This window comes from Polypterus senegalus, chromosome 12, assembly GCF_016835505.1.
Source record: "Polypterus senegalus isolate Bchr_013 chromosome 12, ASM1683550v1, whole genome shotgun sequence".
Taxonomy (NCBI): Eukaryota; Metazoa; Chordata; class Cladistia; order Polypteriformes; family Polypteridae; genus Polypterus; species Polypterus senegalus.
In genome coordinates this window covers 118,527,377-118,554,197 of record NC_053165.1, presented here as the reverse complement: position 1 = coordinate 118,554,197, position 26,821 = coordinate 118,527,377, and the positions used below count along the sequence as shown (strand labels likewise).

At 37.6% G+C, this 26,821-nt stretch overlaps 1 protein-coding gene across 1 annotated transcript in view; it reads left to right on the top strand.

Annotated features, from left to right (window-relative positions):
* chd2 (chromodomain helicase DNA binding protein 2) overlaps positions 1 to 26,821 on the top strand; it is a 197,597-nt gene that overhangs the window by 37,486 nt on the left and 133,290 nt on the right. Inside the window, exons 2-4 of the mRNA XM_039773298.1 lie at positions 4,720 to 4,966; positions 23,240 to 23,326; positions 25,683 to 25,744. Of these exons, the coding sequence (XP_039629232.1) occupies positions 4,720 to 4,966; positions 23,240 to 23,326; positions 25,683 to 25,744 (396 nt within the window). The remainder of the gene's footprint in view (positions 1 to 4,719; positions 4,967 to 23,239; positions 23,327 to 25,682; positions 25,745 to 26,821) is intronic.

Genomic DNA, 26,821 nt, shown 5'->3' with positions numbered 1-26,821 from the left:
CCTTTTTGTTGCACAATTTGCAAATTGCCTCGTCCGTATTTACCGCCTCTCCCTTCTCGTTCGGCCGAAACCCGAAGTACTGCCAAACTACAGAAGTTGTGTTCTTTTTCGAGACCAGGTCACTTGGTGTGCGACTCTCCATCTTTCCCCACCTCTCTCTTTCTCCTCCACGCTGTCACGTGATGACAACCACGCATCGCATACGCATTTTTAGGCATTAAATAAATTATATTTAATATTTAATCCTTGTCTCCTATATAAGTGCATTGCTTTTATGACGGTATAACGGTATTGAAACTGACACCGTTGCTATTTTTAGATCCCGCGGGATACCATATTACCGTTTTACCGCCCAAGCCTAGCCTGGACATTTCCTAAGCCTTGGACTGCAGCACTTATGCCACACCAGGAAATGCTGACGGAACAGGAACCAGGCACACCCAGTGTGTTTCAGTGCTGCAAGAAGACCATCAATAAGCACCTGGAGCACATCTGGGTACAATATAAAAGGGGCTGCCTCACTTCATTCTGAGAGGATTATGGCTGTTGGTGCACTGTGTCAGATGGTGGTAAGAAGAAGACAAATAAAAGTGAGTGTTTGGACTTCTGTGTGTCCTGGTGTCTGTCTGTAGTCGGGCTGAACTTCCACAGTCCATACACAGACACACACCCACTAGTGAGCAATATAACGAAATTTTGCCACATGTCTTTAAAGCAAGCAGAAGAAACAACATTAGCTGTCAAGAATGCCAAAAGTTCATTATTATTCTCTTGTCCTTTACTACAATAAAATCAAAATAATAATTAACCAGACTCTACTGGATTTCCCCAATTTTTTTGTGATTCTTAATGCCTGATTTTGCAGTGGCTTTTTCCAAAATTGTGATTTGATGTACATTTTTTTGCATAACTTTTGCACAAATCGGCAAACTTGCAAGTACAGTACATGATTTTTTTTTAACTTACTACCTGGGAAGAGGTATATGTAATCACTTTCTTTGTGTACTTCATTTTATATTAAAAAAAAAACATGATTTCAGTGCTAATTTTTATTTCTTTTTTGAACTCAAGAACCTGGGCTGTATATATCTTTTTATTCCAGTTTGTTTTAATAATATAAGCTCTAAATTTAAAAAAGAAAAATGTGTCAAATACATTAATAAACATGTTCAGTTTTAATTTTCAAAGTGCCTGTTGTTTTACTATGTAGATTACATTCATCTGTGTTCTTTCAAAGTGCCTCAACTTAAAACAATACAAATAACTGGGTAACAGTCTAACAGGATGCAGCTTGAAATATTAACAATCCATCCATTTTAAGGAATGCAAACGATTCAGCATTTTAGAAGTTCAGTCCTGTGTGAATGTATTACATCTGTTTGTGCTGCTCTGATTTTCCAAACGTATTTATTTTAGCTATGTTTTTTGTCTGTAGTGAATTATGCTTAGATAACTTAATGTATGGGTTTTGGGACATGTGCAATGTGAGGTATTTTTCATGGGCATTTTAATATTGTTTACTGTTTCAAGCATTGGTCTGCAAAGATGCTCATTCTGTTAGAATGTTTATAACATCTGTTCTCTGTGAAAACATAACAATAAACATTTCCTTGTCCAGCACTACAAACTGCATGGGATAAGTAACATAAAAAAATAATTTTTCGAATTCATTATTCCTTTAAGTATCTTAGATGTGAAAACTTGGTTTTGCAGAGTGCACCTTTATTGGTAAATAATAATAAAAACATGTGTTTCTGTTTTGGCAACTAATTGTGTTTAAATGCTTACTAGAACTGCTCCTACCACCTCCCTTTTTAATCTTCATCATTAGATTTCCAGTTTAATTTATATATATATATATATATATATATATATATATAAAGCTTACATACGCTTTAACATTGCATTTCTTAAATATGGCATATTGCACAGTCTCTGAAAAATTCCTTAAGCCATTGTAAGCTTATTCTGGAGCATCACTTTTGCTGGTCTGTGCCTGGTACTTGGAGATATTTTCATGGAACTAGTTGCTTATGCTGGAATTTCAATAATAATTTTTAAGGTGTGCTTAAGATAGTGTATCCAGCAGGGGGCACATGCTCCCTTTGGAATGTGTTCTTTTAATATTGTAGTTATACTCCAAACAATATATGTATTTACTCCTATAAACAAGCAACAGATGGATGCTTATAGGACAGGACAGGTTAGGTCAGGTTGGAGAGCATGCACTGGTAAAGCATGTTACCGCACCCACCAAATGACAAAACAGCTTGGGATCCTGGTTGGCAGTCCCCCAGGCAGACATGCAGTCCATTTGCACCCCTTGGAAATAACCATATATTATCTGCCACAGCTAGGTTGTACATGGTCGTCCCCTTGGCCTCGTTGAGCCGCTCGGGACATCAACAGTGAGGATTCTGCAAGTCGGATCACCCTCAGAGAATCTCACCACATGGCTGTAATGCCGTAACTGACATTCCCTCACATTCCAGGTAATGTGCCTCATTCGGGACTCGGTGAGCATCCACTCATTCAACACAAAGTCAAACCAGCGGTACCTAGCGATTCTACGAAGTGACATGGTACAGAAAGAGTCCAGTCTTCATCTCATGTCACTGATAGTGTCCAGGTCTCACAACCATATAGCCAAATAGTAAGCACCAGGACTCTTAAGACTTGGACCTTTTACAAAGATATGGAGAGTGCCACAAACCCCTTTCCATCTCTCTCCTAATCTGTTTACTGACTTCATAGGAAGAGTCACCAGAGACATGAATGTCATTGCTGAAGTGTAAACCACTTAATGAGGTCGACATTCTCTCTGCAGACAGACACACCGCTGATGGCTATGCCCAAGAGGTCATTAAAGGCCTGGATCTTCTTTTTTTTCCAGGACACTTGCAAGCCCAGCCACTCAGACTCCTCGCTCAGTCTCTCAGGAGCCGTGATCAGAGCCTCCATTGACTCCACGAAGATCAAAGCATCGTCAGCAAAGTCAAGATCAATGAATCTTTCCTCAGCAACAGATGCCGTATAGCCGCTGGACCCAACGACCTTGATCAACACCCACTACATGCAAGCACTGAACAGGGTAGGAGCAAGAACACACTTCTGATGAACCCCAGAATCAACTGGGAAAAGCGCAGAGGTTCTGCCTCCACTCTGCACACTGCTCACAGTACCAGTGTATAGGCCAGCCATGATATCCAGCAACTTTGGGAGATCCCACAAAATTTCATGTTGTTCCATAGGACAGCTCGATCAACTGAGTGAAATGCTTTATGAAAATCGACAAAGGCTGCAAAGAAACTCTGCTGATATTCTTGTTTATGTTCCATGAGAACCCTCAGTGTTAGGATGTAGTTGATGGTCAGCTTCTTAGGCGTAAAATCAGACTGCTCCAGTTGCTCGTAGGTGAGCAAGTGATCACAGATCCTGTTGAGGATGACCCTAGCAAGGACCTAACCCGGCACCGAGAGCAGTATTATCCTCCTGTAGTTGACGCAATCCAGTCGATCTCCCTTCCCTTTCCAGGTAGGGATAAGTCCCGTTTTCAAGTTGGGATGACACCCATCTTCCAAATGGAAGCAAAGATTGCTTGCAATGCAAGGAGGACAGCCTTGCCACCACCTAGAGAAGTTCACCCTGGATACCATAGATCCCCCTTACCCTCACCTGGATCACAACCTGTGCAATGACAGTGAGACTGGGTGGTTTACAGTTAATTGGGGGATCAGTCTCAAGAACTGTGGACCCAGAGATGTCCAACGTCCTAGCCGGAGGATCAGCTTTAAACAGCTGCCCAAAGTAGCCAGCATAGTGGTTCACATTTGCAGTGTCATTCATAAGGACCGGTATAATAGTTTTATGATGTTTCAGTGGGGTCTTTGAGAAATTCATGTCCATTTTCAGAGTGAGTTGGAAGTGTGGTCGTAGGCATCGACAGCAGGGGATGTCCATAGGAAAGGCTTCAATGAGAGTCTGAGCTGTATTTAAGAAATTGACTGTTATCTTTTATTAACTATTAACAGACAATTACTGACTAGTTTAGTCATCTGGTTATCTAAGCCCAGCGGATCTTTAGATTTCATTTCTTGCTGATGACCTGCTTTTTAAGCCTCTATTTACAGTGGTCATTCTACAAACTACATGTTACTGCCTATGACCCTGTTGTATAGGAAGGTAAAATGTAAACTTGTTTGTCAAATTAATGTTTGATTTAAAGCAGCTTACTGAAAACAGTGACATTTTAATCCTTGGTCAAACTTTAGTTTATTGAAGGAAAAGGTCCCGTTGTAGCCATGAAAGTTTTTATATTTTTATTATAGTTTCCTGAAATATAATTACAGTAAGTTTATTGAAAAAAACAGTCTTATATCTCACAATAATGCATTGATTGTGTTATTTTATATCTGTGACCACAGAGAGTTAAGGAGTATTCTATCACTTTGTTAACATGAGAGTTCGAGAGGAAAATCAATTATGAAACATAATGTGCATGAGGTTATTCAGAATAAGTAATTTTTTATTGACTTTGTTTGTTGAAGTTAATCAACATTTTAGGATTTTACCATTTTTCAAGTTTTTCAGTGCTAATTGTTTTTTATTTGAAGATGATTGAATATAGATGTTATTATTATTTTATGTACCTTTTGTATATTACATCCTTTAATCTAAGTTATCACATTCTTGGCTTAATCAAATATATTTGTCTTGTAGCAACTCAGCTTCTGAAGAGTCAAACCACTCTGCTTATGATTCAGGAAGTCAATCGGAGAGTGAACAAGGCAGTGAGCAGGCCCCGGAGCCAGGCAGTGATCATTGCTCAGATACCAACAGCAGCTCAGAATCTGAAAGTCGATCTGAGTCAGGAAGCGAGTCAGCTGAGTCAAAATCCCAGCAAACACCTTCACAGGCTAAGGATAAGCCAATCAGCAAAAAGGAAAGAATAGCAGATGTTAAGAAGGTATTTAGATATTTTTTACAACAAATTTTAAAGTATAATCAATATGCTTTTATAAGCAATTTTATACATTTGTATTTTTTTTTTGTCCTGAACATTGCACATCTTGTGTTATTAGTTCTGTCATGTCAACAGAAAAATAAATATTTCTTTACTGAATATGGAAGAGAAATAAATAAGTTATTTGTAGTTATTAACAGATTTGTTAGCCAGATGTGTAATGATGGAACCTTTTAATATTAAAAGAAGGTATAGGAACAATTTTATATTTCAGTGTTTGGCTTTCTTGCAGATTTTTAAATGTATTGGATAGCTACTTACATATGGCATGGTGGCAGCACATGGATTAGTCTGTTTGTCTCATAGGACAAGGAGCCTTATGTGTAAAACCTTGCTTAGAATCTAAACTATAATTTTGTTTATGTTCAAAAGGCAATAATGGCATATACACAAATAAAATCGGATTTATTAAACAATGCATACACCATGTGCCATGAAATTTCATTTATAAAATTTCTGAAATCATCTTAATAGTCACTCCTTGTCATGACCTGTCAAATGCCTTTTTGAATTTTCACAACCTAATCGTCATACAATTTTGCCTATGTTCCTGAATGAGCCCTTTAGTACAAACCATGGAAGAACAGAGGAAAAAAGGCAGAAATCAAAACTTAAGTGCATGTTAACGTGAGGTATTGGTGACTGAAGAGGAGAATTGCAAAAATATTTTTTTGCTGGTCTCTGTATGGGAGTCACAAATAAGAGGAAAAAATCGAGTGGAAGCAGCTGTGTGGAGAAAGCAAAAACAATGTGCCGTTATGCTGCGTCCATGTGGTATGAATTGATGTTGGCTACATACACAGAACTGCAAGATATTGAGAACAGTCTTATGTAACTTTTAAAAAATAAAATAATTTTGCCAAGTAAATATTAATGTTGCTATAATAGTCCATTTGTCCTGAGGCCATCAATGTTTCTGCAGTATGCAGTATTACAGTACTATACAAGCCATAACAATCTAACAAAGCGTTGATGACAAACTTGATGACAAGTCCTAACACCTCCATCTATCTTTTAATGAGCCAATGGCCCGGACTGTTACCAGAAAGAAAGTCTATATGAGCTATTTGTAATGTACTGAACCTAATTGAGATTCTGTTAATTAAGCTAACTTACCAGGAAGCTAACCATCACACGCAACATGACCTCGAAGTCTGCTTCCCATACTGCTATTTGGTAAAATAAAGGAATTGTGGGTTGAGCCATTAGTTAGGTACATTTGAACACCATAAATTAGTTATGTATTCATTAAAGAATATGCCTTCTATTTACAAAAGCAAATTCATTTTTTAATGGTGCCCTCTATTGCAACATGTTTGCAGTCAGTTGTGACAGTTGCATTAGAAAATCAGACATTGGCTTGCTCACCCTGACTGTAAGGAATCTGAGGTATCTGGGAAGCATCTTAATTATACAGATCCATACAAATGGCACAACATGGTGTGACGATGTGGGTTCGCTGCATGCTCCCATCTTGCTTCCGGGAGCCCTTGAACCCATCACCTTCGGTAATGTTACCGACGATGCAGGGTTCAAGGGCTCCCGGATGTATGATGGGAGCATGCAATGAATCCGCATCGTCACATTTGGTGGCAGCGGTGGGATGAGCTGGCAGTGGGGACGGAAGATGAGACAGAGCAGCAAGTGGGATTGGTGCCAGACTTTAAAAGAACCCACGGACCCAAGTCGGAGGAGGACAGAGCTTCTTTTTTAATGGACATTTATTTATTGATTGTTTTATTGTCATTTTAAAGTTCTTATTCTTTTAATGTCCTGTTTTTACGAAGGGGGGCTTGGGTTGGTTTTACTGTGGGATTTGTTTTAGTGCTTTTATTTATTTAGTGAATTTAGTGCAGTGTAGATGTAGTGTGGCCGAGCTGTGGACCTGGGCTGCCAGTTACACTGGTTTGGCGGTGGCATGGAGCCTTCCCGTGCAGCTGGTGGCTTATGGGAGGTGGAATGTGGTATAGTGGGTCCACAGCTCATGTCAAAGGGCCATTTTTTTAAATAAATAATCACCGCACTCACAGTTTAGTGAGGCGGCATGGTGATGCGTGGCTGAAGTGGTTCCCAGGATGAGGCGTGATGTGGGCGTTTCTCACCTAAGTGCACAGGTGAAAAATTGTCCGCATCCATGATTGTGCTCAGGGCTGCTGATTTGCCACAGCTGCCACGTCCTCTTCATAAATAGATGTGCAAGGTGGCTAAAGGAGCGAAAAGAAAGAAAAGAGCCGGAGGTTGCAGGGTTGCGGGAAGCAGCGAGGAGGAGAGAGAGCTGATGCGAGCGAGCGAATGCTCGCAGGCAAGGAGTTGGAGTGACTGGTGATGAAGGACGGCTGGCCGCGTAAGGCTGAGAAGGCAGTGGGAGTTGGGAGGCTTGGAAGGAGAAGCCCTAACTTGAGCATCCTGGCCGTTGGGTGAAAGCCAAGTCTCGGTCTGGGGAAGCATAACAGAAGGCAGGGATCGGGAAGCCTCCAGACCAGATGAGCAGAAAGAAGGTCAGCTGCTGGTAGGGCAACTCTCCTGTTGCGGGGCCTAGATGGGAGAAGCAGGGGAGCCGCCAGATAAATGAAGACACCGGGCTTTATTTTAAACGACTGCTTCCAGCATTGTTTTAATCTCGTTTGAAAGGATTGTTTTTTTTCCTATTGGATTTTAACCTCCACTTCACTTCTGTTTTTAGGGATTATTAATTTAATGAAGACTTTTTTTTGAAACACTGAACTATTTGAACACTTTTTTTTGTTGTTGTTGGTTTTAAATAAAAGCACTTGACAATTTTTATACCATTCCCTTGCTCCATTAGTTGTGCCTCACTGCCGTGCTCATCGGTAACATTACCGACGGTGCAGGGTTCAAGGGATCCCGGACGGACGATGGGAGCATGCAGTGAACCAGCAATGTCACACATGGCTGAGGTATAACTTTGAGACTCTGAGTGTTGGTATAACCTGTAATAGAGAATAGATTGCGTGATTTCTGTGTGATGGTCTATGTAATATAGGCTCCATTTCAGCATACAACTCCAAGAGGAAAACTCTAAAAAGTGAGCTAATAAACAATTGTGATCCTTGAAAACTTGCTTTAGCCTGTCATTGGGGATATCCTCCAACAGAGGTAATTCTGCCATTGCCAGTTATGTTGTACAACACACATCACACTTTTTGTAGACAAAACAGAGAGGTTACACACTAAAAGCAATTAACATTAAGCATATGCATTAGGTATTTTTACCAATGTAGAAGATGGCTGTATTGAGAAAATAGTTAACCGTTATATAGTTTGTTCAAGAACATCAGAATGTGACTGACATGTTATTGAAATGACCAGTGAAGTGAGATTTTCTGTTCACTTCATAGTCTGGCAGCCTGGAGTTGCTTAAATACCAACACTAGGATTTACAAATGGTTAAGTAACTTTATGCCAATTTCCACACCCAGTTTGTCTTTTATAAATCATGAGTTTTGCATAAGAAATGTCTAATGATTCTTTCTGAGTGTAAGCAAGTTTTATACATAATGCCACAGGTGACTCCAAATGTGCCTAGTATAAATGAATGTGCCCAGTGGAATTAAAATAGTTTTAGTGATTGGATAGCATAAAGTTGTTATTCCCTTACTTTTGAAATAACTTTAAAGGAGAATAATAGTTAGTCCATGGTAATGGTGCAGGTTGAAAAAATTAACAAAAGCTCCATATTGACAGTTTTAACACAGTGTGAAATTCTGTTTGAATGTTTGCCCATTTATATATACAACATTCCCCAGGGACTGTTGTTTCAGTACTTCATGTGACCTGCAGAAGCTTGTATAAAGTGATTAATAAAGAAGCAACATTAATATGTTTGATGACTTCAAAATGTATATGATTTTTCTTATAGAAGGGTAAATCACTCTCCATTTGCTGTAAGTTACTTGTGTGTAGCTTTTTGTGCTGGCGTTTTGCAACATGCTTTACTTCAAAAGAAAAAGAGGTATTCAATCCCAAGTTCACCGGTTGTGTTTAAATAACTGTGCTCATTTTGTTTTCTTTTACATAAAGGACAGAGGTGGAATTAATGACCAATAACCATGTTAAAAGGTTCAGATTACCACAGTTTTACGTTGTATTCCACTTTCACACATTTTAGAGCTTTTTCAAAGGTGTTTTTTTTTTTTTAATTATAAATACGTGTCTCAGGCTCCTCTTAGCATATTAGAACAAGTTTAACAGGCCAACAATGCTTGGAAATCCACTACTTTTTCCAAAATAACATTTCTGTTTCCTGATATTCATGTCAAAGAACTTAATTTAAACTAATAATTGGAATTCACCATACTGATTGCTTTAATTATTAGAAAATTTCAGTCATGTCAGATATTAATCTATGCTTGTTTAAACTGAAAAGGTTCAACTTCTTCAATCATTCTTTGTAGCTCAAACTTCTAAGTCCTGGAATCGGCACGGTCACGCTGCTATGGACTTTTTCTAGCGTTCTTATTGTAATGTGGTGGCCAAACTTGCACACAATATTCTAGAGGATGGCTCACTGACATACAGCGGGGAAAATAAGTATTGAACTTAATTTATGGACTTATTTGTTTTGATGTCTTTGTATGTATTGATTACTCGGGTTGTTCCCGACATCTGGTGAAAATTTTATGTCAATAGCCCCATCAGAAATATATTTAGTGAGAAAGACTTTGACGCGTTCACTGCTTATTTTCCCATTAAATTATTATAAATTCTCTTAACTTATACTCTACACATCATATTATATAACCTAACACCATAGTAGCCTTCTTGATGGCTACTGAACAGTGTATGGATTTAGATAGTGATGAGTCCACTCAGACTTCTAGTCTTTTCTTATGGTTGGTATTTTCAAGTAAATTCGTAATGTTTGAATAGTTCATGGAAAAGTACATGTAATTGCCAAGAACTCATTGCTGTTAAACTACTAAAATTCAGAAATGAAAATAGCTTTAGATTATCTCTATGTCATTGATTGAAGAGGTAGAATGCAGTAAAGAAATGCTACTATACACAACTTTAACTCTTTTCAGGTGGGTTTTGACAAATGTTGATACAAAGGGTAGAAGGTGGGTGTCGACAATAGTTGTGTATTATCATGGTATTTCCCTCCACTTACCCTTTACCTAGGGGTAAGTTTACTCATCAGGTTTGTTACTGGGTTGGTCTACTGTCACACCTTAAGATTAAAACACACGTACATAGATATATGCATACCCACAGAAACTCAACAGTGCCCTATGAATGACACACACAGAGCTTGTTAACCTCTAGCACTTTAAACCACACAAGCGCCTTAGGAATAACACAGCCTGTAACTCTCTCAGCACTTCAAAAGACTTATTATCGGCATGAAGAACATACAATATTTTAAATATATATCAACCTAAATATTACTTTTGGTCTCTAAGAAAATTTTCAAACATGCAAATGCTGCAGCATCCTTGACTATAGGCCATTTATGAGCCAAGAATACCTTACGTTACGTACGGTTCCCTATTATGGGGTGGAGTCCTTACCTGCAGCCTTAGTAAACCTCGCAGCACAGAGGTAATGGCAAACCTCCGGCTGCACCAGACGCTCAGAGAAATGTACCTTATTACTTCAGTTACTCCAGATATTAAGACAAAGCATAGAAAGTTAAAAGCAGCATAGCATTTATTACAGGAATAATAACACCAGTGGAACAAAGAATAATAGAAAGTACTACTGATATTAAAGTATATATATGTATAGTCTTTAGAAAAAGCTTACGAAAAAGTAAAGATGACAAGAATAAATGTTGTAGGTGGCTTGTGATTTAGCAGTCGTAGTTGTTCATTAGATGCTTTTCTGACAAATGGAAACGGATGCACGTTGATGTCGCTCTGTTCTCTTCTCTTGATGTCTTCCTCTCTTGTGTCGCTCTTCAGACGAGGGGTATTTATTCTAAAATTCTACTCAGATATAGCTGATTGGCTGGCTGTCAATATGATGAATGGATTCACTCAGATTCTTTAATCTTCAGTATGTCCGTTTTTCCCAAACAATGAAACTTTTGATGTTGTATAGTACTACTGGAACATCTTCCTTTCCCAGGCTGTAAACCAATTTAGCAACTTGTTGTCCCAGATCTCAGGTTTTAATGTAGTCAATAGCTTGAGGAATCTCTTAAATTGCTGGTCTGTTCAAACAAATGGCACTGTGATTTAGGAAATCAGATTGCCTTTGATCTTAACTGTCAATGCAAATATTAAGTTCATCTGCTGTTTTGTCTTGAACAAAATGTAATGAAAATATAGTCCAAAATGTGCAGATTTTGTACCCCACAAGTTGACAGGGACAAAATGCTAAACGTTACGAGAAGTTTCTATTTGAGAGTATTATTTAGCTTTATCTACTGGATTGCAGCAAAGACACAAGATGAATGTAGTCAATTCTTTACATTTATATAGCACTTTGCTCACTACTCAAAGCCCTTTTCATATTGAATTGGGGCCCACTTCAACTTCAAGGTGGTCTCCCACCCAAGTATTGGCCAGGACTGAACATTCTTAGCTTCAGGTAGATGACCTCTTCTGAAGTGCATGTGGCATCTCAGCTGTGAATTTTCTTTTTCCTAATACCACAGCATCAACTACTGACGTCCCTCTTGTCAAAAATACTGTGCAGGAGATGTTTTCTGTAATATTGATGACTTATATTCTGCTCTGTCAAAAAAGAATTTTCACAAAAAGTGAGTTTTTCTGAAAAGAATCATCGTACAACATTGAAGGATAAAAATCAGATTGAGAAGTACAAAGTTAATTAACAATTCTTGCATTTCTACACATTTTACTAAATATAACTAATGCACATACTGTGTATTCCATCATGTTTACAGTGTTTTATTTTGAGACCATGCAAAGGATGGAGAAGTATTTTGACAGAATGAAGTGATAAATAAAATGACAAAAGTTAGCTGCTTGGCTGTTTACCTTAATTTTTCTTTTTACCTGTTTATTCTTGCCTTACTGCACTATTTAGCAGGATCTTAAGGAAAGAAAATAAAAGTCTGGTGTGTATTTGGCAAAATCCTTTCTTGATTGTGCAGGTGTTTTGGAACATTTGGATTATAGAATTCCAGTATCATTGTTTGAAGCTTCTGAAATTACACATTAGCCTAGTTAATGCTTTTTTGAAGTGTGATTTCTCTTCCATTTTTAGTTCTGACACAAGGATGTTATTTATTTCATGCTTATAAAATCACATATTGTTTCAATGCTCAGTAGCACTTTGAATTTTTCTTTGAACTAAAGATGAATTTGACTGTTATTGATAAATGTGCTGATTGTATTGTTTACCACTACCTTGGTAGATGCCCCATTATTTTTGTTTTCTTTTTGTTTTTAAGAGCTTCTGTTTTTTTTTCCCTAAACATGTTCAAAATAACCTAAAAGAATGGATTTTAATTTGTGATTAAAAGTGAGTCACATGTTGTAAAAAGTATTTTTGGAAATATAATGCCAAGTCATTTTTTGTGAAAAGGCCTCCTTTACCACCTCAGGGCTGTCATGATCTTTAGCTGTTTTCTTTCATACAAAGCATTGATGCACTTCAAAATGTAAATAACTAAATGATCTGAGTAAATTTTATAATACTGAGAAGTTATAGTGCTAAATTAAATTTATGTGGCCTACTTAGCAGTAGAAAGAAATCTGTTTAGAAGTAAGGCTTATGTTAATGTTTAATGATTGTCTGGGGTCAGCACAGCAAGTTAAACTAAGCTTAGTAATGAATATGATTTCTCTAAGCAGTGAATGTTGTAGTATGGTAGGCTATCAACTAAAACAAAGGTAAATTTAAAACAAGTGAGATAACCTGCTTTGAAAAATTATTGAAAACTTTAATCGTTTTTTCACATACGTCATTGTCACGACTAGGAATTTTTTTATCAATTACACTGATTTTTTTTGTTTGTAAATCAAACACTCTTTCACAGGGTCCCTAAAAAAGACCTTTAAATAACCACATTTCAAAAACTGGAATGACAATTTTTTTTAATTTATCTATCCTGCTCAGTGCTTTGTTGAGCCGTCAGCTGCAGGTATTACATCAAGTAGTATTTTTTGGAAAAATAATTAATTTTGCACCAACATCATACCCCTGGACACCCAACAATGATAAGACAGCTTGCAGAGAAGAGGCCTACCTACTGAATAAGTGGTTCTAGGACAATAATCTCTCCCTTATAATCTCAGCAAAACAAATGGACATGAATGTTAACTTCTTGAAACAGAAGGCATATCATGGTGTTATCTATATTGGAGGGGATACTGTTGAAAGAGTAGCTTTAGATTTCTTGGAGTGACTGTTACTGTCAAAAAGTGTAACCATGGCCCCTTCTTACTTAGACATACAAGGATAGTTTGTATTTTTTCGTCTGTTCATGGCATGACACTCTGCTAAAGATTGTAAAACCCTGAAGAAGTTACGAATGGAGGCACAGAATATGACCATCACTCAACTGCCTTCTGTTCAGGACATACACAACGCTTGCTGCCTTAGGCAGAGAGGATTAATAAAGACCTCAGCCATCATACACACCTGTTTTTCTCACTCCTTCCTTCTGGCAAATTGTGTTGAGACATTGGTACTTTCACTGGTAGATTCAGAGATACAAGTTTTCTGAAGAGTCAATTATAAGAACAAAGAGTGTAACACAACAGTATATAATATATGATACTTGCAAATATGTATTTATTATGTATATTTATATGCTGAACATATCTTGCATACTAGGTGTTCTTGTTATTTACAGTATTTGTTTTATATTTTTCCAACTGTGTTGAAAAGACAAGTAAGTATGAATTTTATTGTACTATGTGCACATAACAACAAACATGCCTATGAGCAAGATTTGCCTATAACGTCTAGCAGAATTGATGAAGCTATGCCAGGGTAGATGGGAACAGGTTTGCCTTTAGAATCTGTCTGTATTTTGCAGCATTGATATTCCATCAGTCCTGCTTAGATTACCAGTTTCTGTACTGAAAGTATCCCAACACCATAGTGTTGGCACTACCAGTATTTTCCAAGTAATTTCCAAGTACGTTGCAATTAAATTAGTTTTTTTTTTTCACTCAACAAGAGATTTTTCCTTGCCTCTCCTCCATAAAGGCCCTTTTTGTGTAGGGCATTGGAATTTGTTCAGCTGTGAGTATCCTATCCAGTGAAAGTCACTAACTTGTGCAGCTCAGTCAGAGTGACAGCTGGTATCACAGTAGCCTCTCTGAAAACTGATATTTTTGTACGTCTATTAAGTTTAAAGGGGTGACGTGACCTAGACAATGTGAGATTATAGTTTCAATTTTTTCCACTTACATATAATGGACTGCATTGAGCTCTTTTGTCTTAATTTTGGTGTGCTTTTTGGAAAACCTACCTACTTTTGGACCTCAGTCAGAGAGAAGGCAATTAACCTCTTAAATTAACTGAGAGTACATGGTCCACCCACATGTGCTGACACACATCCAGGATTGTACTAGTCTGGAACTGAAAGGACCGATGGAACATGGGACTTGGCCATAAATGAGACACTATTTATGAACTAAGAAACAACCATTATTTCAGCACGATTGTGTGTATGTAATTTGTATGCCACCAGTTCAGTATAGTTCAGATCATTTTTTTTTGTTGGAGATGGCAGTACACATTTGGGTGATAGTTGTCAACAACAGTGGCAGGAAAAAAATTGTCAAGGTAAAATGGATATGCAAATGCCATCTACTGGAGGAGATGAGCTGTATTTTATGCTTGGAATCCAGCACTCAATGGTGTTGCTTATGGAGGAAGTAGAGAGTCTTTGGTGAATAAAAAAAAGACAATGTGAAATATCATCAATTCATTTTTCTGAGTAGAATTTTACAGTGCAGCTGTTTATGAAAAATCAAAGGACAGGTGTGTTACATGCACAATGATGAAATAATTAAAAATTTAGAACACACATTGGTGTTGCCCATGTTGCCATTCTTCAGAGTTTTCAATTTTGTTACTTTTTCCCATGACATAATATTTCAATGTGAAGTTGATTCTTTTAGCAATAACACAGCAGAAAAAGAAAGGTGCAAGCAGCAGTTTTAGGAATTGCAGACCATTACTGTATAGTAAAAAGTCTCCATCAAGGATCTGAGTAGATATTGCCTCCCAGAGACTACAGAGATTACTACATAATCACTTACTAATTACTAATATCACTTTCACTCTCCAACTTAAGAAAAGGAGGAGAGAAGATGACATTTTCCACCTCTAGTATACTTTAGGTTTTCATGCCAGTGTGTTTTCATTTTTTGAGAACTTAAGTGTGAGGTGGTATTTTGTAGTTCACCAAAAAAAAATACTGTTCTTTTTCCTGCATGCAAAGGTTATATAAGTTTTTTTGTTAAACACCATTCATATAGCATCCAGTACTGTATGCTTTTCAAGCAGCACTGTTTGAAATGGTGATGGACAGGTTGATAGGTGAGGTCAGACAGGAGTTTCCGTAGACTATGATATTTTTGGATGACATTGTGATCAGTAGTGAGAGTGAACAGTTTTAGGTGAACATTGGAGAGGTGGAGGAATGCACTAGAGAGAAAGAGGAAAGAGAGCCCCCCTCGTTAGGAGTAAGATGGAGTACATGTGCGTAAATGAAAGCGAAGATGGTGGAAGAGTTTGACTGCAAGGAGCAGAGGTGGTGAAGGTAGACAATTTTAAATACTTTGGTTCAGCAGTCCAAAGCAACAGAGTATACGTCACAGAGGTGAAGAAGAGAGTTCAGGCAGGGTGGGTTGGGTTGAGAAGAGTGACTGACAGGAGTGATTTGTATTAAAAGAGTAACTGTAAGAGTGAAAGGGAAAGTCTGTAAAATGGTAGTGAGACTAGTTATGTTGTATGGTTTAGAGTTGGTTCCACTGATGTAAAGACAGGAGGCAGAGCTGGAATTGGCAGAGTTGACAATGCTATGATTTTCACTTGGAGTACCAAGGGTAGACCCCTCAATGGGAGCAGCCAAAAGAAATAGATTGACAGGAGGGTAATATTAATTGTGTTTACATTAAGAATCCTATCGCTTGTGTGCAGGATGGAGGCTTAATGGAGTGGTTCTCCGTCCGCCCACTACGCCGCCGCAGCTACTGCTCCTGACTGGATGCAGGCTGGATGGAGTGGTGGAGGGCGTTTCACTGCCCGCCCACTACACATGGCTCCCCCCGAATTGTTTTCGATGGGCGTCTGGTAATGCTGCAAGCGGTGACCTGGCTGTGGCTAAATGGAGGCCATCGAGGGTGAATGGGGCGGCGGGGGGTAGCAATTGTAATGTGCATCAGGTGGCTGCCTGTTGAATGGAGGCGGTGATGAGTGATTCACTAAACGCTTTTGGCCGCACCGTGTTCGTTCTTGGTGGGCAGACGCACGCTGCAGGCTGCATACTGTAGTGGAGGTGACTATGGTGGGTTGGTGGTGAACCACCCCTCACTACTCCCATTCATTCCCAATAGCAAGCCTGCTTGTACTGTTACGTACGTTGCAGTAAGTTGTCTCTTGTCAGTGCACCAGACATGCTGACGAGGAATGCCTGCCTGCTGTGATAGCTGTACAGTGCTGTGCAGAAGAGCTCATCTTAACCTTTTGTCTTCACCCTTCAACAATGTCTCTGAAACACAAATCTGATGCAAGTGGTGGTGATACAGTAAAGAAGAGAATAAACATCACCATTAAAAGTAAAGTAGAAATAATAAGAAGGTCAGAGAGAGGTGAAACTCCATCATTCATTGGCAGAACACTTGGTTACAGTTGATCAACAATAGCATTTATTAAAATAATGTACCTGTTCCGACTTACATACAAATTCAACTTAAGTACAAACCTACAGTCCCTATCTTGTACATAACCCAGGGACTGCCTGTATCTAATTTCATTATAGATTCTCAAAGTCTGAAGAAAGCATACATTTTTTATGGAATGACATGATTGCATGAGCGGTGTCTTAATCACATTGCTCAAGTATTCTGTCTAAAATTTGAATTTCTGCATGCATGTAAATGCATTGAGTGCTGTTTTAATAGCAGCGTTGTTGTTGCTCTGTATGATGTAGATTAATATGCTTTGCTGAAAACCATTCACTTCATTAAACTATTATAGGAAAGTTTTTGAAAATGGTCTTCTGCTCTATGGATTGTACTTTTCTAATATAAATATGATTCAAATGTTTTTTTAACAGTTTGGATTTCTACATAAAGCCAACCTCATTTTCTTGTGTTAGTTACTCCTGTACTGTACTATACCTGTATCAGAGAAACTACATAAAAATCTTATACTAATGGATGTGGGTAACATGACTTAATTATGATAAATGTAATTTTACAAGATTCATGAATTTAATATTTTTTAATATGCCTAGACAACTAAACAGTATGTGTAATTTTATCTGACTGATTTGAAAACCTAAATTAAAATAACCTCTTTTAATTTACCTTCTTCTGCAGAGGTTCACATATTTTTTCTCTTCTTAATCTTAATTATTTGAAAAGTGTTCCTTAAAGTTACCACTGTACAGGTTTTGTTTAAATAGGCAATTTCTTTTTATTTGTAAAACACATATGAAGATTAGACTTTATAAACTAATCATTCAGTAATGAAGAAAACTCCAAAGGACTCACAAATGTCTCAGAACCGTATGTGATGTAATGTGCTAGTGCCATCTAAAAGCAAAGTTTTTGTAAACACCAGTTAATAATAACCCTGAATAACCCGAAGGAGTCCAAAAGCTTTGTAAAAGGGTGAGTATGGGGGGACACAGAATACCAAAGCAAATGGAATAATAAAAAACAGTAATGCCTTTCTGAACCTATATATATAGAGAATTTTGGTACCTATTGACTCATAAGACTGGTGTACGTACTTGGTTAGCTGAAGATTTAACCTGTCACACTTGTTTTATCTTGGTAGAGTAATATATATATTGCTCTTCTTTCCCCTATTGTATTATTAATATGTAGCCTTAGAATGCCTAATCTCACAGATTTACCACTGTTTATAAGGTACTAGCAAAATACCCGCGCTTCGCAGCGGAGAAGTAGTGTGTTAAAGAAGCAATGAAAAAGAAAAGGAAACATTTTGAAAATAACGTAACATGATTGTCAATGTAATTGTTTTGTCACTGTTGTGAGTGATGAGTGTTGTTGTCATATATATATATTTACACACACACACATAAACATATATATATACATATCTATACATATACACATATATACATACATATATATATCTACATATATACACATACATATACATACACACATACATACATACACACACATATATACACACAAATACATATATATATACATACATACACACACACATATATAAACATATATATACATATACATACATATCTACATATATACACACACAGCTATTTCGTATCAGTGCAATACGCTGCTGGTTAAAACGGATAACTCCGCTCTTACGTGCAAGTCTGCGTGGATATTATGAACTATCGTATTTGTTCAAGTTCTATTTAAATTTTAAATAGAAGGAATTTTTATTTAGTCGACAGAAATATCTTTGGTAGGAATGGTAAAAACAGACAGGAATATTATTCCTGAATAAATCAACTCAAACCTTAAACAACTTATAATATTTTGCTCTCCATAAAAATATATCCTGTCTAAATTATACAAGTTAGAAATAAAGTAAACATTAAAAGAACAAACATTCAAATTTCTTTACTCTTATGTAATTTTATATAAAAATAAACTTAGATTTTAAATATCCCAAAAGATTTTGCTCTCCATAAAAATATATCCTGTCAAAATTATACAAATTCAAATATGAACATGCTGCATAACAAAACCTGGAAATATAAATAAAATGTGTTCCTTTCAGCAATAACAAATCAAATCATTCAGTTGTCTTTGCTCATATGTCATTTTAGAGCTGGACGCCTGGCATCTTTTTGGCAACAAGTTCGTTTATGTTTGGTGTGAGGTTCTGTGTTGTGGAGATTCTCAGGATGGATTGCAGGTGCTCATCAGTGAGGCGACTCCTGTGTGCTGTTTTGTTAGTCTTTATCACTGAGAAGAGCTTCTCACACAGATATGTGCTACCAAACATGCACAAGGTTCGAGCCGCATGTAGACGGACTTTTTTTGTTCTTCAAAGTCACCAAAGCGCCGTGCAAACTCAGTGCGCTCAGTTTATCAGCAAAGTGCGATTTGGGAACACCGTAGTGACGACTTGGTTTAACATTACTTGGCAACAGGGAAAGAGGGAAAGTTGCACTGGTGCATTTGTGTCTCCCATAAAAGCAGCTTCACTTGAAATCACTTTGTGATTGTGCACGGGTAAAACGTCCGCTGAAGTGTCAGATTCTTATTTAATTCTTCTGCTTTCTGTATCTTCTGCATTGCATTCAGGTTACCCTGATGTTTTGTCTCATAGTGCCGTCTTAGATTAAATTCTGTAATTACAGCCACATTAGCTCCACAAATGAGACACACGGGTTCAGTAAACATATACTCAGCCTCCCATCGGTTTTTAAAGGCTCTATTTTCAGAATGAACTTTTCTCTCCAGCATCGCGTGAGCTAGCCGCAATAACTTGCAGCATCATAAGCTAGACTTGATTAACGCGTAAGTCGCAAGGCAGCTGAAGCGCTGCATTATGGGATCTGTAGTTTATTGTGTTACCAGCGCTTCATATACCTGGGCCATTAATAACAATAATACAGTATATAAAATGATCTCGGGGCGGATATAATTACGCCGGGCGGATGTGGCGTGGCCCTTGAGTTTGACAAATATGGACTAAATAGAACTTGAAAAGATATATTTTTGAAATGTGATCGCGCAATTCAGATAGAGTTGGCAGCACTACAGCCTGCATCCTCCCTCGCTCTTACTTTTTACCGTTCATCTAATGAATACACTGAGTATGGCTTTACCAAAACAATCATTGATGGCGAATAAAGTATCCATTATTCGAGTATGTAGATCGGGATATATATATACATATATATATACCAGCGTATCGCAGCGAGAAGTAGTGTGTTAAAAAGCTAGAAAAGAAAAGGGAACATTTTAAAAATAACGTAACATGACTGTCAATATACAGTATTTGTTTTGTGAGTGTTACTGAGTGTTGCTGTCATCAAGGATTTGATTATCATTATTTCTTTCAATCAGGTTCGTATTTGTAGGATGTGTTGTGTTCAAGTTACATTCCGTGTTTGTCAATCGTTGTAAAGATGACAGGTTTCTTTCATCGATTCGTTTCTTACTGCATCAATAAACAGCTCGTCTTCTTCTTTATCTGAGACCTGACACACTGCATGCACGGGTTTTTTTACACTGTCTTCCTTTAGCGGGACATTGACTTTTTCCACCGTGTGCTTTGTTTCGCAGTAGCTGGATTTATGAATATGCTTATCAGGCGCTTCATATTTTTGCTGCCTTTTCAATTGTGTAATTGGTTTTGTTCAGCTCTTTGGAACTGTTGCTTTTATCTGTGCACTGCGTCAGTTCACGTGAGCGCTCGGTGTACATGCATCGAAGGTTCCCAGCTGTGCTGGTGCCATCTCGTGCTATGTCCATGGCTGTATTTAATGTTACCTTAGTCCTGGCACTTAAAACTTTCTCTCGCAGTTTTGCTGAGTTTGTGTCAAACACCACCCTGACCATCTCATCTTCCTCTCCATAAACACAGTCCTTCACCCGTGAATATTTAGTGGGAGTTTGCTATTGGATTGCCGCTGACGGATGGCCTTATATGGGCAGGCACTAAATTACAAACGCCAGCGGCAGCCTGTCTATGAACTTAATTTAAAGTGTAGGTTTACATCGTGCTTTGTTTCAGTAGCAGAACTCATGAACATGGTTGTATATGTCACTCGCTCGCTTCTTATTGTTTCGCTGCCTTCTCAATTATATAATGCATGTTTTCTTCAGCGCTTTTTGGAGGTCTTCCTGGTTTTCTATGTACTGCGTGATTACGTGGGAGGCATGATGATGTCACACGAAACTCCGCCCCCACGGCGTTCAAGCTCATCTCCATTACAGTAAATGGAGAAAACAGCTTCCAGTTATGACCATTACGCATAGAATTTCGATATAAAACCTGCCCAACTTTTGTAAGGAAGCTGTAAGGAACGAACCTGCCAAATTTCAGCCTTCCACCCACACGGGAAGTTGGAGAATTAGTGATGAGTCAGTGAGTGAGTGAGGGCTTTGCCTTTTATTAGTATAGATTATTGTTTTTAACTTAACCCCACCTTCCCTTCTATATCTATAACCTCAGGCAATTAGATGTAGTAAAAAGACAAGCAGGAGTTAAGTTACACATAAAATAATGTGTAACTGATAATATCCATAAATAATACCAAAATGCAAAGTACATTTGAATATTGGCAACCATATAACCACACACTTGTAGTTCCTTAAAATGTCTCTAGTTAAGGCATCATTGGTGCTCAGCTTTCAGCCATATGTCTGTTCAATATGGCTGCTGAGCTGTGCTCTTCATTGTGTTGTCTTCATCATCACAGGTTAGCAAGAGAGATGCTTCTTTATCATATGTTGGTTAGAGAGAGAGAATGTGGTTGAGCAAGCAAATTTATAGGTTTTCTGTCCAACTCCCTACAGCTAATAGGATATCATGGTACTTGAAGGCCTCCGAGACAAGCCAATTCCAAACAGCCATACCTCAGACCAATGGGTGAAATAGAACATCTTATCTCCTGCCCCCCCAAGACCATATATTACGCTAACCTGGCTTTGTGTGGGGGATGGGAGAAAAGACTTTAGCAAATAAATACTCATCAAACTGGTTAAAGACACATCCCCCAAATCCTGTCATAAAATTACAAAGAGACACTCGTAAAAAATGGGGGTGGGGTTGTGTCGTCGGGGGGATGGGTTTGGCAAACATGAATACCTTTCACCAAATTAACACTAAATTACATTGGTTTGCCTAAATTATAAATAAAGACATGTGACATTTCCAGCAGTTTTTAGTCTTGGTCTTCATTTATGTCACCTTAGAGAGTCAGTGAACTCACAGCATGTTTCTTTGATGACAGTCATGTAGTTTAATATCCCCAGTGACTTAGTTATATTTACCTGTACCCTGCCCCAACAAAGTCAAATTAGTTAGATTTTTGTCTCAGGTTGTAGGATGGGTAGGGTTGTGCATGCAAGAGCTGAAAACCAAATTGGTGCTCACCCAGAGGCATAATGCATACAGCGTATCCGCAAGGAAAGAGGAATGACCAGTATTTTGGACAATGCACACAGAAGAGAGGCTTGTCTATCCAATGTCTGCACTTGTTGTACCATGACAGAGTAGATTAAGGAAAGAGAAAGGGCCAAGAGTACAGCTGAATTCACCATACCTAGAAAACATTCGTACAGTCACTGGTGATGTCAGGCAATACAATAATTGGCTTTCAAAATTTAGTGAGTTTGTAATACTTTATAACTTTAAAGCTGTATTGAAAAGTCACGGGGCAGTTCATCCACTTTGACACCTAGTCATGTAATTTGACATCCTCAAGGCAATGATATCCAGCAACTGCAGTCACTAAGCTTGGTGTGTCCTTTAACTCAAAATTGTACCATATTCCTTTAAAATGAGCTAGAGGGCATAATTTTGATATATGGCTTCCACTAACTTGTATTTCTAGATACAGCAATAAATGGTGTTTTATTGAAAGTTGTTTTCCGAAGTATTCCCAAGCCTGTGTACTATAGTTTTATCCAGCACAGAGGAATGTAAGTTTTTAATGCAGTCATGGACATTCAGTATTAGCTTTCCACCTTGTCCTTTAGGAACCAAGATTCATCTGGACTCCCTTTGACTCTAAAGAAGAATTTTCTACCTTCCTGTGGAATGCTAGAATGAATAGTTCTTAATCTTTGAAATTTGGGATGCTTTTTTCCTTCATAGTTATGAAAAATTGAAATGAGATTCCTGCCTTCTTTGTTACATACAGTATGGTTTTAGTAACAGACTTGGAGGGCTTTCTCTGATATTAATGTGGTGCAGTGTTTTGTTTTTTGCTGCCTTGAATTTAATCTAGCCCTAGGGTGTTCCTTTTCCTCCATATCAGGTTATGATTATATGAAATATTTATTGATCAGTATAATATCAGCGACAATATAATTCAGACATTTTCTTTCTTTATTTCTTTCTTTCTTTCAGATGTGGGAGGAACATCCAGATGTTTATGGGGTCAGGAGATCAAATCGAAGCAGACACGAACCTGCTCGTTTAAACCTTGGAATGGAGGTAAACTATTAAATGAGTTGGCGTTGAGGCAAAGTTAGAAGATAATCAAATTTCATCAGTACAGAAAATTGCTAAACAATTCAGCTTAAGAGGTTTTTCATTGCAGCAGAGATTTGACTAGAGAATTAAATGGCGGTTCAAAACTCAAAGTGTCAATGGACAGCTTTTTGAAAATGGGTGTTTTTACCTTTAATATTATTCTGCAGTGTTCCATGGGGAATACAGTGGTGTGAAAAACTATTTGCCCCCTTCCTGATTTCTTATTCTTTTGCATGTTTGTCACACAAAATGTTTCTGATCATCAAACACATTTAACCATTAGTCAAATATAACACAAGTAAACACAAAATGCAGTTTTTAAATGATGGTTTTATTATTTAGGGAGAAAAAATCCAAACCTACATGGCCCTGTGTGAAAAAGTAATTGCCCCTTGTTAAAAATAACCTAACTGTGGTGTATCACACCTGAGTTCAATTTCCGTAGCCACCCCCAGGCCTGATTACTGCCACACCTTTTCAATCAAGAAATCACTTAAATAGGAGCTGCCTGACACAGAGAAGTAGACCAAAAGCACCTCAAAAGCTAGACATCATGCCAAGATCCAAAGAAATTCAGGAACAAATGAGAACAGAAGTAATTGAGATCTATCAGTCTGGTAAAGGTTATAAAGCCATTTCTAAAGCTTTGGGACTCCAGCGAACCACAGTGAGAGCCATTATCTACAAATGGCAAAAACATGGAACAGTGGTGAACCTTCCCAGTAGTGGCCGGCCGACCAAAATTACCCCAAGAGAGCAGAGACGACTCATCTGAGAGGTCACAAAGACCCCAGGACAACGTCTAAAGAACTGCAGGCCTCACTTGCCTCAATTAAGGTCAGTGTTCACGACTCCACTATAAGAAAGAGACTGGGCAAAAACGGCCTGCATGGCAGATTTCCAAGACGCAAACCACTGTTAAGCAAAAAGAACATTAGGGCTCGTCTCAATTTTGCTAAGAAACATTTCAATGATTGCCAAGACTTTTGGGAAAATACATTGTGGACTGATGAGACAAAAGTTGAACTTTTTGGAAGGCAAATGCCCCGTTACATTTGGCGTAAAAGGAACACAGCATTTCAGAAAAAGAACATCATACCAACAGTAAAATATGGTGGTGGTAGTGTGATGGTCTGGGGTTGTTTTGCTGCTTCAGGTCCTGGAAGACTTGCTGTGATAGATGGAACCATGAATTCTACTGTCTACCAAAAAATCCTGAAGGAGAATGTCCGGCCATCTGTTCATCAACTCAAGCTGAAGCGATCTTGGGTGCTGCAGCAGGACAATGACCCAAAACACACCAGCAAATCCACCTCTGAATGGCTGAAGAAAAACAAAATGAAGACTTTGGAGTGGCCTAGTCAAAGTCCTGACCTGAATCCAATTGAGATGCTATGGCATGACCTTAAAAAGGCGGTTCATGCTAGAAAACCCTCAAATAAAGCTGAATTACAACAATTCTGCAAAGATGAGTGGGCCAAAATTCCTCCAGAGCGCTGTAAAAGACTCATTGCAAGTTATCGCAAATGCTTGATTGCAGTTATTGCTGCTAAGGGTGGCCCAACCAGTTATTAGGTTCAGGGGGCAATTACTTTTTCACACAGGGCCATGTAGGTTTGGATTTTTTATCCCTAAATAATAAAAACCATCGTTTAAAAACTGCATTTTGTGTTTATTTGTGTTATATTTGACTAATGGTTAAATGTGTTTGATGATCAGAAACATTTTGTGTGACAAACATGCAAACGAATAAGAAATCAGGAAGGGGGCAAATAGTTTTTCACACCACTGTATATGCTCAACCTGTAAGGTGGAGATTGGCAGTATGAAAAGCAGACAATAAGTTGGCTTTAGTGGGTTTTTTGAATTGAACATATAAAGGGAAAATCTGGCTTAAAACCTGGAATCATATAGGATTTTTATTGCTATTTCCAATCCAATGTGTGGGTTCTCTGTCCTTAGAGTGGTATTATAAAATAACCACATACTGGCACAATGTCAAAAAGTCTAGGGTGGCCCCAAACATCCTGGATTCTAAGCTTAACAGTGGAGGAAGAGTATAATTGCTTTACAGTATACCTGGAGAATGTGTGAATGGCTTGTGATTTGCAAAATGGTGTGCAGACTATGAATGAGCATGATCACGTTTATTGAAATGAGACTAAAAAGAGGACAAATAAACAAACCCATTCATGTCACTCAGAGATTTTATAGTTGTTTTCTTGTTGACTTCAAACATAGAACAGTGCAATAAAATTAGTAATTAAATGCTCCTTGAAGGCATCTATAAAAAGATTAAGTCCTCTTTTCTTTTCAGGGGAGTAGTGATTCTGAAAATGAAAGTCCTAAAAGAAGGGGTACTCGACAAAAGAAGAGAGGGTTAGTATATTTTAAATCTGGGGGAACATTAATAATTACCTAAATCACATTTAACTACAGTATAGTTTAAACTTCCCTGATCTACATTTGCATTTTAACAGATTTGTTATGCTACAAAATGTTACTCAAGCTTACATTAGTATATTTCTATTTTGCTGTTTCTTCTTCATATTTATCATTACTTTGCCTAATAGTTTATCTTTTGTATTCCAGCACAGCATTTTAGCAGTGTCTGTTTTGAATCCTATTTAAAAAGTTTGTGAATATTCTGTGACACACATTCACTCTCATTAACGAATAAATCTAATGTTTCTATAATTCTTTAAAATTATAAAAATGACACTTGATAAATCTGATCTAGTTGTTAACAAATTGATTTACGTTTTCAGAGTTTTTGGTAATACTGTACCATTTCTTACTTTTACTTGTTGTATTTTTTTCTATTAATTATACATAAAAGGAGTATACTAGAGTTAATGGATTCTGCACTCTGTGCTATAGAAGACTAAGAGAGCTTAAATTTTTGATTAAAGAATTCCAATTTTGTAATTCTTTAAAAACTGGCTTGGCAATCATGCAGCTTTCACCAGGTCACTGTATTTGGTAGTACATACCAACTCTATACTCTAAACATATTAAAAAAAAATTAATCCAACATCAGCCCTTGCTTGACAGAAGCAAATACAATATGCTGATTAGACATGTCTGGTCTTGTTGGTAATTATTTGCTAAATGTTTTCAATTTCATAAAATGGTTTAAAGTTTTAGATGCATACTGCAGCTTTTTTATTCCAAACAAATTTTATTTAAAATGTGTTTTGAAAATATGAAGTCTCAGTACCATAGATGGCAAATGGCAAAACCATCAGTGTGGTAAACATGAATTAAATAATGCCATACTGGAAATGGCTGGAAATAATAAAACAATAAAAATAGTTTAAATGTGATTTATAGACACATTTTTCTACAACATTTATTTGAAATATTATTTCGATAAGACAATGGTTTAGGATACTTCTCATTTATGTAAGTGCCTGTTAATTAATTTTGTTCAAAATCAGTAAAGTTTTAGTGTTT